This window comes from Mauremys reevesii, linkage group 6 (genome assembly GCF_016161935.1).
Source record: "Mauremys reevesii isolate NIE-2019 linkage group 6, ASM1616193v1, whole genome shotgun sequence".
In the NCBI taxonomy this organism is placed as follows: Eukaryota; Metazoa; Chordata; order Testudines; family Geoemydidae; genus Mauremys; species Mauremys reevesii.
The window spans coordinates 86,547,684-86,560,373 of record NC_052628.1 but is presented as its reverse complement, the minus strand read 5'-3'; the positions used below and the strand labels follow the sequence as shown (position 1 = coordinate 86,560,373).

Genomic DNA, 12,690 nt, shown 5'->3' with positions numbered 1-12,690 from the left:
TTGGGGGTAAGGGAGAATGCAGTTCTGATGGAATTTTATTGCAGCAAGGATAACGAGTTGCTTGCAGAGTGATTCGAACAGAGAAAGCACCAGGCTTTATTTTAGTGTTACACACCTACAACAGGCTTAAGGAAAGTGAACAAAATACCATGTCATGTTCCCCCATGGAAGCCGTTTGTTAGCCTCCAGTAGTCAGAAAGACATGACACTATGCACTGTAACTCAAAGCCTTTAAATCATGATTTGAGGACTTCAGTAACTTGGCCAGACGTTGAGAGTCTATTACAGAAAACGATGGGTGAGATTCTGAGACCTACAACATGCAAGTCACTCTAGCCCAGGAGTTGTCAAAGTCCATTGCATCCTGATCCCTTTCAAAGTTTGGGGGGGGGCGGCTGGACAGAAGAGGGGGTAGAGTGCAGGGTTTAGCTGCGGGCTTGGGTCCCAGCAAGTCTAATGCTGGCCCTGGCAACCCCAGTGAAATGGGGGTCACAACTCACTTTGAGGTCCTGACCCAGTTTGAGAATCACTGGTCTAGCTCAAAATGGTCCCATCTGCCCTCAAAAAGCTAACTATTCTAACACCGGTTTCAGGCTTATTTACACTGTATTATGAAATGGTCCTTACAGCCATGCTAAAATAGTCCACATTTTATAAAATACAGTTGGACACTACTGCCATTTCATGCACAGAAAATACCAGCAACCCCCTATCTTCTATTCAGTGGAATAACACTTGCAGCATTAACACAGACCCACAGCATTGAGTTGGGAGCATCGCATCAGTAGGTATTTCTCTTGCAAGTACACGAAAGCAATAGAAACAGCACAGTTCACATATGGAGGGATTCGTTTTTGCAGTGTTCCTTTCCCCAGATACTGAGAACCCACTCAAATGAAAATAAATGAAATGGAGACAGCACAATAATTTAAGGGGCTAGATTAGACAACTGGCTTCATTTGTACCATTGCTAGAAGTCTAGATTTAATTCAGTTTATATGGAGAAAACGTGTGCCACTAAACATTGGTCTATACAGAGCTGGATAACTGTGGAATTTCAAATATAGCAGTTTTGTAATGAACTTTACATTGTACATGGTTTAACATATTTGTACTGGCTTGGTATGGTCTAAACACTGATTCTTAAGTGTGACAAAGGTAAGTGTACCACTGACCACTTGAACTTCCATTTCCCCCCCCCGTAGCTGATTAAAATACTTTTACCTCTCCATGACAAAAAGTATAGCAGCTCAACATCAGAACAAAAGGCTATAGGAAAAATGAGAAGAGGCTCAAAATATCTTCATTGTGGTAGTTAGTTTAAATACACTTTCACATACGAATGGTGGAAGATATACATGAATACCACCAGCATGCCACAGAAACTCCCACTGAAAGCAAACAGCCCTAGGTTTTGAAGCAGGAAATGGTTTGAATTTGTTATTCTTACAACTGTTGAAATTGACCCTATGGTACAGCCAACTTACTTTTGCTAACCTTCAAATAGTTTTATGTGCATTTTAACCTTTCATATAGAAACTTTTTAACTATAATGTATTAGTTTTAAGAAGCAGCTATTTTAACTTGCATACCCACAACTTTCTAAACTACTGATGCTTTATATTGATTTTAATGTGGAAGCTGACAATTTTGTTTCTTCTACAAAAATAGCTTTACCAGATCTTACTTAATCTAGAGCAATGTGTAAGAACATCTACACCTTTGCTGCATCAGTGTTGTCAATAGCTGCTTGGGATGGTGGCTTAAGTGAAATGTCCCAGTAATCAAAACAAGCATCCACACAAACTGGATTTATCAGATCTAGCTGTGTGTAAGGTGGGTGCGTTTTTTTCCATTTATTTTTATTTAGGAAGTGAAATTAAAACTTGTAAACTATCAATACAAATGCCAAGGTACATGAGATATCCAGAGGTACTTTTATCATTTTTTGAATTTCTCACAAATGTTTCCTACATAATCCAACATTCAACAGGGAAACAATACAAGTGTTTCATATAAGCCTGTATACAATGAAAACCCAGGATATTTGTACAAGTTACAGAGTATCTATCAAATTGCCAATTATTTAAAAATGTCTACCTCGTACCATTGAAAGATGTGAAAACAAACAAAATGTATTTATTAGAGGTACACCATCTTTCATCTCTATAACAGTGTTATTTGATACAGCAAGGCTGTCAATGACCAGACTTCAAGTGGAATTGAACTCGGATATCACAAAGTTTTAAAGATTTTATTCACATACAGTCAGTAATATAGACAAATGTGCTGCAAATCAGGTAACTAGGGGCAAACACTTGCAACAAACCCAAACCCAACCCAACTTTTGCATATGTTGCAATTTATTCCCAAGCAGCAAAGCTTTGAATCATGGTATTTTCACCAATACACTGTAATTTGCCAAAACACAAAAGTCTATATCAGAAGCAGAAGAACTTAACAGCAATTTTCAATTACAATTTCTTGCGGGGGAGGAAATGAGGGGGAGGCAAAAAAGAGCATCAACTTTAGATATTACCCTCATGAATATCTAAAAAAAAAAGACAACCAAGGATAGATTCACTAAATTTATTTTAAAAATCATAAAACATTTCTTACAAAAGAGCATTACATTCTGCACACTGCTCTGAATGGATGCCAGGAACATGTGGACTACTAATATTCTCCCCCTTCAAAAAAAATACAGTGTACATAAAGCAGGGTGTTCACAATAGTTACAGAAAAACATTACAGATTACCACCAACTAACAAAAATAAAAACCACTCTCTCTGCTGCTGTTTCAAAATACCAATGTTAGTCTCACGCGCCACCCCATTTTCCCCCCCAATATTTGTAAGGAACTAAAACATTACATCTGGTGGACAGCAAAGCTTTCACTACACCTCAAATGCAGAACACCTATGAAGCAGAGGAATGTTGGCTTTTTAAACAGAAGCAGATAAAAAAAAAAGATGCAGGACTCCTTCAGTTCTTCACTAGTCTTAGAAAAACTTTCCAGAATACTGCTTCACACTATAAAAAAGAAAAAATATCTTGCATTAGAATCCTTCAACATCTGCATACTGCTTCACACTATAAAAGAAAAAGAAAAAAAAGCATGTATTAGAATGGTTGAACATACATTTTTGCATCAATATTTACACACATTTTTTAAAAAAAATCAAAATTACAAGTTCTCAAAACACTTGCATTTTTTAAAGACTAAAGGTTTAATTCACATTTAAGCATTAGTACTCTAAAGCCCAACATTCAAGTCAATTATCACAAAATATTTACTAGTTAGCCAACATGTTAATACAGAAAAATTAAGCAAATTAAATCTAAAGATGTTAATACTTGGCAGAAAAGACAAGATAATGCCAGTAAGGTGTGAAATGCTGCATTAACAGCACCAATCGTTTTCAACTTGTCCTGTAGAGGCATGGCCTGTGCCATATGGCAGACTGCGATTTGTTGTCGATTTAGTTATCTAAAAACAACAAAATCACTAGTCTTCCACACAGAACTAGACCAACATCCACTGAAATCTTCTATATTTTCTACAGGCTCTATATAATTTATTAGAAGTAGTTTTTGCAGCAGTTTTCACCAGAGAAATGAGAGGACTGCTTGGTTAAGGCGTCTTCCAGCAAGATTAGTTTTGAGGGCGTCTTCATTTTAGTAAGAATGGAGAACAAAAGAGAATAAAGGCAAAACTACCAAGTGTAGAAGTCAGGTCCTAATATAGATATTTTTAAAACCCTGCCTTCTAAAAGCGACATCATATAAATAGAGAAGAAGAGCTTTAGAATTTAGTGGGAGTGCAACATTAAAACTTCAACTTGCCTGTTCTGCAGTAAATACTGTGCATTCTGTATCTGATCCTGTGTGCCTGTAATAGTTATTATCCGGTCTTCTGAGCCTTCTAAAGGTTCATCAATTTTGATCGAAGCCCCTGATTCATGACGTATTTGTTTGATCCTCTGACCTCCTTTCCCAATAATAGATCCAGCCAACTAGAAAAAAAGTCAGTCATTTACATTTTAATATAAAATTTCTCTGTAAAGGCAGTTTCAAAATTCAAGGTATTACTCTCAGTAGTTTCTATGATTTTTAAGACTGCCAATGGAAATTGCTCCCTTGTGGCCACCATTTGTTCACAGCATTTGTGAGAAATAGCAAAATTGACTAAGCAAAAAAAAAAAAAAAAAAAAAAAAAGCTGACTAGTCTATTTTCATTGCTCAAGATCAGTAAAATACTAAATTTTTACTATTATTTATTTTTGTAAAATGAAGGGACAAAATGAACATCCAATAAGTGAAGAGTGGCAGTTTTGAAAAATGTGTACAGTGTAGAAAGAAAAAGGTAAGCATCTGAAATATTTTTGGTTCATTTGTATAGTCTGGGGAAGATGTTTTAGAGAGCTATTACAAAAGAATAAAACACTTACATCTTTGGGAATCGTTACTTGTGTTGTGATGATGGGTCCACCGAGATCACCGTATGATCCACGACCCCCTGCATAGGAATAGTCTGATTTAAACGTATGCATCAAGTCCTTATAATACTAAACAATAAGCTATGCGTAAAAATCTATAAATATGAACTTACCATATCCAGACCCACCCTCAAACTATAGGAAAAAAGAAAAAGGCTTAATGTTATTTAATGAATCAAGCATTTAGATGAGACAAACTTTTGTAGCAAATGTACTTAGCACTCATTAAAGGTGCTGAATTGTTAACTCTGGGTATATCTACATAGCAAAGAAAAACTTATGGCTGGCCCATGCCAGCCGACTCGGACTCAGGCTGTGCGGCTGTTTCATTGTTCTGTAGACTTCCAGGCTCCAGCCCAAGCCCAGAAGTAGCCCGGAAGTCTACAGAACAATGAAATAGCCACACAGTACAAGCTCAAGTCAGCTGGCCTGGGCCAGCCGTGAATTTTTTTCTTTGCTGTGTAGACATACCATCTGAAGACTAACCCCATTTTGTGCAAAGAAAAAAACACCACAGTGCCACAGAAGCATATACAGAAAGCTCTGCACAATCTTCCCAGCCCATGTATCTCAGCCCTACTCTGGAAGAAACATCTAGGAATGAGATAGTAGTGATACCAAGGATCTGAATATGCAAGCTAACAAAAGAATGTGAATTAATAATGATATTTAGATATGCCACCAACTGGACATCTCACAGTAGTGACCTACTGATCCAAGATCAGAACTTATGACTCAAATGAAAAGCTCAGCATTTCAAAGCTACCTAAACTACTTGGTATGACGACAGCTCATGGCTCTAAAACTTTTTTTTTTTTTGAGCCCAAATATGTGACTTTTATTGAATCTGCAGATCACATCAGCCCTCCTCTCACTCTGCCTAGGTCTAGGCCAACGGTTCTCAACCTGCAGCCTGTGGACCGCTTGCAGCCCAATTGGCACATAGCTGTAACCCATGTGACTCCATGCAGCCCACATAACCCATAGAGAACTGCATATGAGAACCACTGGTCTAGGGAAAATCAAGAGGCAATTGTAAGGCAGTGCTTTAAGATTAGCCCCAGTACATAGCCCAATATAACGTCCCACCTCCCGCCCCCCCAATCCAGGATAGAAGAGTGTTAAAAAGAATCAGAGCACATAATTCGTGCAGAAACCTGTCACTACTCCCATAGAACTTCACCTGATGTCTACAGTGCTTCTTCACCTTATGCACTTAATTATCCAATCTTCCTGATTAAACATATTTTAACTGATTCCTCTAATTTATCACATGTAAAAACTAACTAGATAAATTTAGCATGATAATCCCAATAAAATATTTAGCTTCTTACCATTAACTAGTTAGAGTACATTGCCTCAGCAGATACACAGTGGGATACAAGCGCAAACAGTGCTGTTCTAATGGAAATTTCTGCAAAGCAGCAAGTGATGTGATGGTAGAGTAATAGCACCTCATGGATCAAATGTTAGGACTAAAAAAAAAGGGGCAAAAGGGGAGAGTGGACCTAAAGAGGCAAGATATTGAAATAACAATAGATAGAGTCTCTTTACCATTATCTCCTTTGACAAAGCTTCTGCACATTTGTACTCTGGGATATTAATTGGTAGTACAATCCCCAAGAGAAAGCCCAGCAACCGCAGCACTTGCTCTCAAGAAACAGGAATGCCAAATGAAGAATATACTGCATGAATCTGTAGCCAAAGCACTAAATGGCAGGTTTCTATAACTTCATAGTACACCTCTACCTCGATATAACGCGACCCGATATAACACGAATTCGTATATAATGCGATAAAGCAGTGCTCGAGGAGGAGGCGGGCTGCGCACCCTGGTGGATCAAGGCAAGTTCGAGATAACGCGGTTTCACCTATAACGCACTAAGATTTTTTGGCTCCTGAGGACAGCATTATATCGAGGCAGAGGTGTACTACACAAGTCTGTAATGGGCTATACCTAAACTGAAGAATTGCCCAATGTCCTTCTCGTTGTCTGAGGAGGACATCCTTAATCGGCTAAAAAGGCACTCCCTCAGAAGCAGTGATAATAGCAGACTAAAATAAAAAAGGAAAGAAGGAGCTCACTCACCAATTCTGGTGGTTGTATGTCATCACAGGCGTCCACATGACATTGCATCATCTTGCGAGACAGGACATGGTAAAGGGAGAGAATGGGGACAAGAGAAATGTAGCTGAGTACATGTCCTCAAGCAGACCTATATCTAACCAAACAAAGGTGTGTGTGTGCGTGTACGTATACACACACACACACACACACACACACGGTGGAGATGTGTAGGGGAATACCCTTGTGCTTCCAACCACCTGCCCCAGTACAGAGGAACCAAAGGGGCCATTCTGTTTCCTCTAGATTCTGGCCAGTGGCAGGGCTCCCTCCCTTTTATTTTTGGAGGAGGGAGCTTGAAATGGCTCATCATTACTTATTCTTTGCCCCTTTGGATGGGACAGATTTTCCTGTTAAGGATGCAAAAGACAAATAGGGTACTCTGAGTTAGCTTTACCACCTACTGGCAGAAGTTACCTCCAAGCACCAAACCCTCAGGCTTTTACTTCAGATTTTTCCGCCTGATGAACCCTCATTTCAATAGTGAGTGAAGAATAATCAAGAGTGGGAAGCTAAAGCGCTCTCTCCTTTTTGCAGAGTGGGAATTGTACTTCCTCCTTACTTTAGTATCCCTACCCATAGAGACAAGCTAGGCGAGGTAGTATTTTATTGGGCCAGCTTCTGATGATGAAAGAGACAAGCTTCAGATCTTACAGAGTTCTTCAGGACCTGCTCTTTCACCATCAAAAGGTGGTTGAGTTAAAGGTATTATCTCACCCACCTTGTCTCTCCATTATCCTGGACCAACATGGCCATACCACTGCAAACAATGGAAGACATCCCCACTCAGAATTGTTTCACTTGTGCTGAAGGTGCAACCTACTCTCCCTTCTCCCCACTTATGGACTATGTTCCTGACCTTTAGATTCACATAAAACATCTATTGTCAAAAGATTCAGTTATCTTTGAGTTGTGTTAGCTGTGGAACCACAAGTGCTGCTTGTGGTTCCACAGCTAAGTCTGAGTACTTGAAGTAGGGCTAATATCACTGTGTTACATCCTCACAGCACATCCTTCCTGAAATTATAGCACTCTTTGGGCACAGAATAAACTTCCTAAAATGCTGGAAATAAACCCATTAATTAGTTTCAGTTAAAGGGTTCTTTAAGATGCCCAGTACTCAAAAGTTACATCACATATGTCCCAAGTGATCTTAACTGAACATACAGACCCATCAGTTACAAATAAATAAAAAAATATTTTTAAAAAGGAATAATAGTAGTTTTGTCATTGTTTTTCAACTTGAAAAATTCCTCCTTCGGCAAAGCCTCGCCAATAATTTTTCACAAGAAACTGCTTGTTACCCTGTGTTTTAGGGCAAAGACTAAATATCTGTAGCAATATCCAAAAAGAGTGGCTACACTAATGTTTAACATGTTAAACTTGACTTAGTTGGCAATTAACTCACTCAAGTTTAAATAAAAAATCTGGTGTTGATTAAACCCACTGGAAGTGAAGCTGCCATCAACAAAATGACTTATTTGAAAATGACCACCATTCCCCATTACTCCCAATGGGATTGGTGGTGCCCTACATTGGCTGTCAGGGGCCACCATCTTCCCCTAGGGCAGCTTGACTTCATCTACTGGGAACAACAGAAGGCTGTGATCATTCTGAAAGTGGGCATTTGCTCTGCGAAAGAGAAACGTTCAGTAATGGGGTGTGGGGGGAGAGAAAAACAACCTGTTGCACCAGGTCTACTCATCAGCTACAGCAGGTGGACATTTGGGGGTGGTCTCTAAGAAAATTTGGGGTACTGGCAGGAGGGGCTAACTGGTGTGGATGTACAGAGGAAGGAGAAAATTTGGGGATATGCACAGGGAACTGTGGCAATCAGTAGTTGGGGTATCTGACCAATATATGCAGGCTGCTTTGCGTTCTTCTACACGAACACAAAGCAGACCAATCATGATAGTGAATATTGCTTTAAAATTTTTTTTGACACATCTTATCTTCAAGATATTAGAAATATCTCATGGTAATAAACTGTCAAACTGGAGTTAAGGTTTGAGTACAAACCAATAATGTAAAAGAACCAATAACGTCAACAATAAAATAAATCCAAACGTGTTATACTATGTAGCAAAAGCATCCCAAAATAACATTAATTCCCTCCTGTAGTGACACCATTCAACCACAATACATTCATTAGTATGTAAGTGTTTGCAGTCCCAGATTACATTAAACAGATTTTTAAGTGTTCAGGGATGCTTCCACCCTCCTCTCTTGGTGTCACTGCAAGGTAGAATATAGCTGGCCTGTATTCTGTAGGGCCTGGAAAAGCAGTTAAGGTTAACAAGTTTGGATTTCTTTTGGATTTAAACAATTTGAATTTCCTGGATTTGTAACATTTGGATTTGGGATAATTACAACACCCTTGTAATGCTTTCACCATTATGATAATAGTATGTACACAACTTTAACTACAGTTTAATGGAGTTTTCATTTGGAAATACATAGTTATGGAAAAAACTTGAATCTGTGTTTAGAGATTAGCTATTAGGATACTGATACTTTTATCAAAATGCTAGAAATGTTCTCTTCCCTGCCACCGGCATTTGTGCAAATCTGCACACTGCCCATTTTAGAATCCCCCCACCCCATTATAGATAAATTACACCATGTTAAATATAAGGAAATAAATCTTCTCTTTTCCTTTCTTTGGTAAGTTTCCTAAGAGAGATTTAAAGAATTTGGAAGATAAATAAAACTACGTGTTATCAGCACTTTGTGTGTACTACAGGGCTAGCTGTCAAGGAAGTAACGTCTTTTTAATCAATCCCTTTCCATTCCTCTCATGTAGCGGCTGTCCAAGTTGCCAATCTATTGGTACCTCCAGTTTGTTTGAATTATCTCAGTAAATTAAGTTAAGTAGTAACACTGCTTATTTTATGATTATTTTTTTTTTAAACACAATGCACAATTATTCTGTGGAACTCACTGCTATAAATCATCATCAAGGCCAAGAAATTAGCAGGATTAAAGAATCAGACATTTCTATGAACAAGAGTATCCAGAGTAATAGTAAACATATAAAAAAAAAACAAAAAGCACCATTCCCTCCACCCCCATAAATCCTCATGTTTTAGGGCTGAAAACCAGCCTCAAATTACTGGGAACAGAAGGAAACTTTCCCTGGGGCAGGTTATCCCCTAACTGCAGAATTTCTTGCAGCACCTTCCTTTGAATCATCTGATACTGGTCCTTGTTGGCAAGAGGCTAGAAGACTAGCCAGATCCAGTAAGGTAATTCCTATATTCCTAACAAGATACCCATTAAGTGTGTTTATAATTGTTTAAATTAGAACACTGCACTTTTTACAGCTTAAGGTGAAGCAACGTGGAAGTGGAAAAACTCATTTACTGTCCAGAAAGACAACAGCTTCAGTATTTATATCCAGATTTCCTTAGAAGTTTTTTTCTTTTAATAAATGAATTTAATTGTGTATAACCTTCAATGTCAACCATCTGTTTGTGCAGATATTGCTAATATTTATTTATGAAATAGTATGTGCCAACAGTGGTTTTTCCTTATTTTTAAGGATCAGAAATCTTTGCCTGAGATATCTTAAAGATTTAGTATTACAGTGAATTTTGATCTTATTTTCTTTTGTATGTGCTTCAATCTGGTTGATAATTAACATTTTCTAAAATAAACTATTAAGACATACCATGACACAGCCTTTGAATGAGCAGAACAAACAACAGCTAAATTATAAATCTGGAAACATGGCTCACTTTGAAATGGAGATTGACTTCTTAGGTTTGTAATTCCCAGCTGTACATAATTCATGTAATCCATTCTATAAAATGTTTTGGGGAAAAAACTGGTTTAAATAAAAACTATTTTAGATGAGGATGTGCCACCATTTTATACCTTCAAAAACCTGGGAAAGGAGGAATTTGTGAAGCTCATTCAGGTCTTCTTATGTAATAGCCTAGCTATCAGAGCAGTCTTTCAAACCAGTTAAAAGCAAATATCTCTCTATAGGCTTGAAGGCAACTCTATTTATCTAGCCAGGACTAGATTCAAATCCATTGTCTACAATGGTTCTGTAACTAGAGACAGCACGAATCAGTCCTTTATAGTCTTCCTTGTGAAGAAACTTCTTAAGCAGAATGGCCTGCACAACTAGCAATATATAGTTATAGCTCTTAACTGAGAAAATAGACTTGAATATTCCAATTTAATGGATTTTAAGTGAGGAGAACCAAAAATTAAAAAAACAAAAACAAAATCTTTTTCTTTTCGGGGCATGTTTTCCTTTTTCAGAATCTGGAACATTTGTAATGATGATTAACTGTCAAAGTTCATAACGTAACCTAAAAAGATCTCAAACTACCAAATCTATTTACCTTCAGTCTGGATAGAAAATCTAATAGTTCTAAGACAAGAGAGCTGAGACTACTGTAGGAAATGTTGACACCAAAAGTGCTGAGCACAAGAATAATATGACTCATGCTGGTAACAGGAAAAAAAGTGGCAGAGGAAAACAAGCACTCCTGTGTGCTTCACTTCCATCCAGCCACATGGCATCTGAATGCTGGATCTTTTCCTGTCTTATCAGAATAACGTTGTGCTGTCTTTTGAGTCATTAGATTTATATAAACATGATCCTACTTTCTGAAGATGGCTTTTACCAGAGTCCTTCAGGGACTATATTCATATTGGTTCTGCTGAGACTCAGACATTCTGCCAGAGAATTTTGTCCTTTCCTATTAAGTGAAGGCAGCTGGGAAGATCTTATGCTTTATGTATCACTAACTCCTACAGGCTCTGTCTCCAACCAGGAGCAGCATCTTTATATTTCACATACAACCATACTTCCCAAAACACACATGTACAGTTGAGGTTGCTGGGACATTGAATCCATTTGCTGTTCTTTGGGCCAGCAAAAATTCTAATCTGTTTTGGGGAAGCAGTTCTAGGCAGAGTATATGTGATCATAAAAGCGAATTAATCTTGTAATCTGAGGGAACGGAAAAAAGTGAACTGATTTCTGTTTTAAGATAGGAAGATGCATTCTCAAGTCTTTAGACTTCTGTTCTGAGAGCAACTCTTAGGTCACGAAACAATCAAAGGACACCCAATAAAAGTTGGCTTGAACGGGACAAAGTGGACTTTCTAGGTTTATTCCATGTTTGAATCCATAATAAAGAACATTACTATGTGAAGAGAATATTTTGAAGATTGTGCTTCGATCAATCATCCAAATAAACACATCACTCCAGAAGTCTTTTCAGACACAGATGGAAATATGAAAACCAGTCTTGAGAACATGAGATTGGAGGTTGTCAAATGGAAGGCAATATCATCTGGTATTTGCATCTGTTGATTAGTTCAGTTTCTGAAGATGCAGGTAGAGTAGAAAACTCTTTCACAATTACAAGAGGAAACTCTTCCCTTCAATACTTCTGAGAAATTTCTACTTCCCTGTTACATAAGGATAGTAACTTCCTGCCATAGCAGGTTGTGAGGTATCGAAGAGTTGGCTAAGGATGGAGTACAACTGGATCACATAGTTTTCTTGAACTCTAACATCACAGATCAGTATGCTCAACTTTATGTTACATGGAAGAGCTACAGAGAGAAGAAAAAGACATGTCTAGTCAAACTTACTGCCTTCTTTGAGGTTCCAGACTGAGCCAACAGAGTAGAGAACAATACCTTAGATCAGTGTTACCTCAGCAATTCATCTGAGGCCCAAAATGAGCCTTGATATATACTTTCCACATCCCCTTGACAAGTCTTAAGAAGAGGAAACCTGAAATTTATTGTGACAGTGGATGACCACTGTGAATGTTTCTTTCTGAATCAAGACTGACAGCCTGAACAGCTAGGCTGTTAGTGTAGTTTTGTTTTAGTGAAGGGGTCCAACCTTTAATGGACATATTTTCATACCAGCTAGGAGCCCTGCGGACTCAACTTGTGCATGTCTATGCAGATTTAACAGGTAACCACAGCCTTTGCAGCTATGATCACTTAATGCTGTCAATGAATATGCACTGAAATTTTGCAAAAGGATCTTTAGCTTTCTTAAAAATCAAACAGAAGATATTACAGGT

General features: G+C 38.1%; 1 protein-coding gene across 4 annotated transcripts in view; it reads right to left on the bottom strand.

Annotated features, from left to right (window-relative positions):
- Positions 1–2,119: 2,119 nt before the first annotated feature.
- HNRNPK (heterogeneous nuclear ribonucleoprotein K) overlaps positions 2,120–12,690 on the bottom strand; it is a 25,750-nt gene continuing 15,179 nt past the window's right edge. For 2 of the 4 annotated variants that reach the window (XM_039542874.1, XM_039542873.1), the window contains exons 12-16: positions 6,590–6,640; positions 4,614–4,635; positions 4,453–4,535; positions 3,848–4,017; positions 2,126–3,094 (exon numbers count right to left, since the gene is read on the bottom strand). In XM_039542874.1, coding sequence (XP_039398808.1) covers positions 3,061–3,094; positions 3,848–4,017; positions 4,453–4,535; positions 4,614–4,635; positions 6,590–6,640 — 360 coding nt within the window. In that variant the 3' untranslated portion in view covers positions 2,126–3,060. Of the gene's footprint in view, positions 3,095–3,847; positions 4,018–4,452; positions 4,536–4,613; positions 4,636–6,589; positions 6,641–12,690 lie in introns of all 4 variants that reach the window. The other 2 variants (XM_039542875.1, XM_039542876.1) reach the window with 2 other exon arrangements.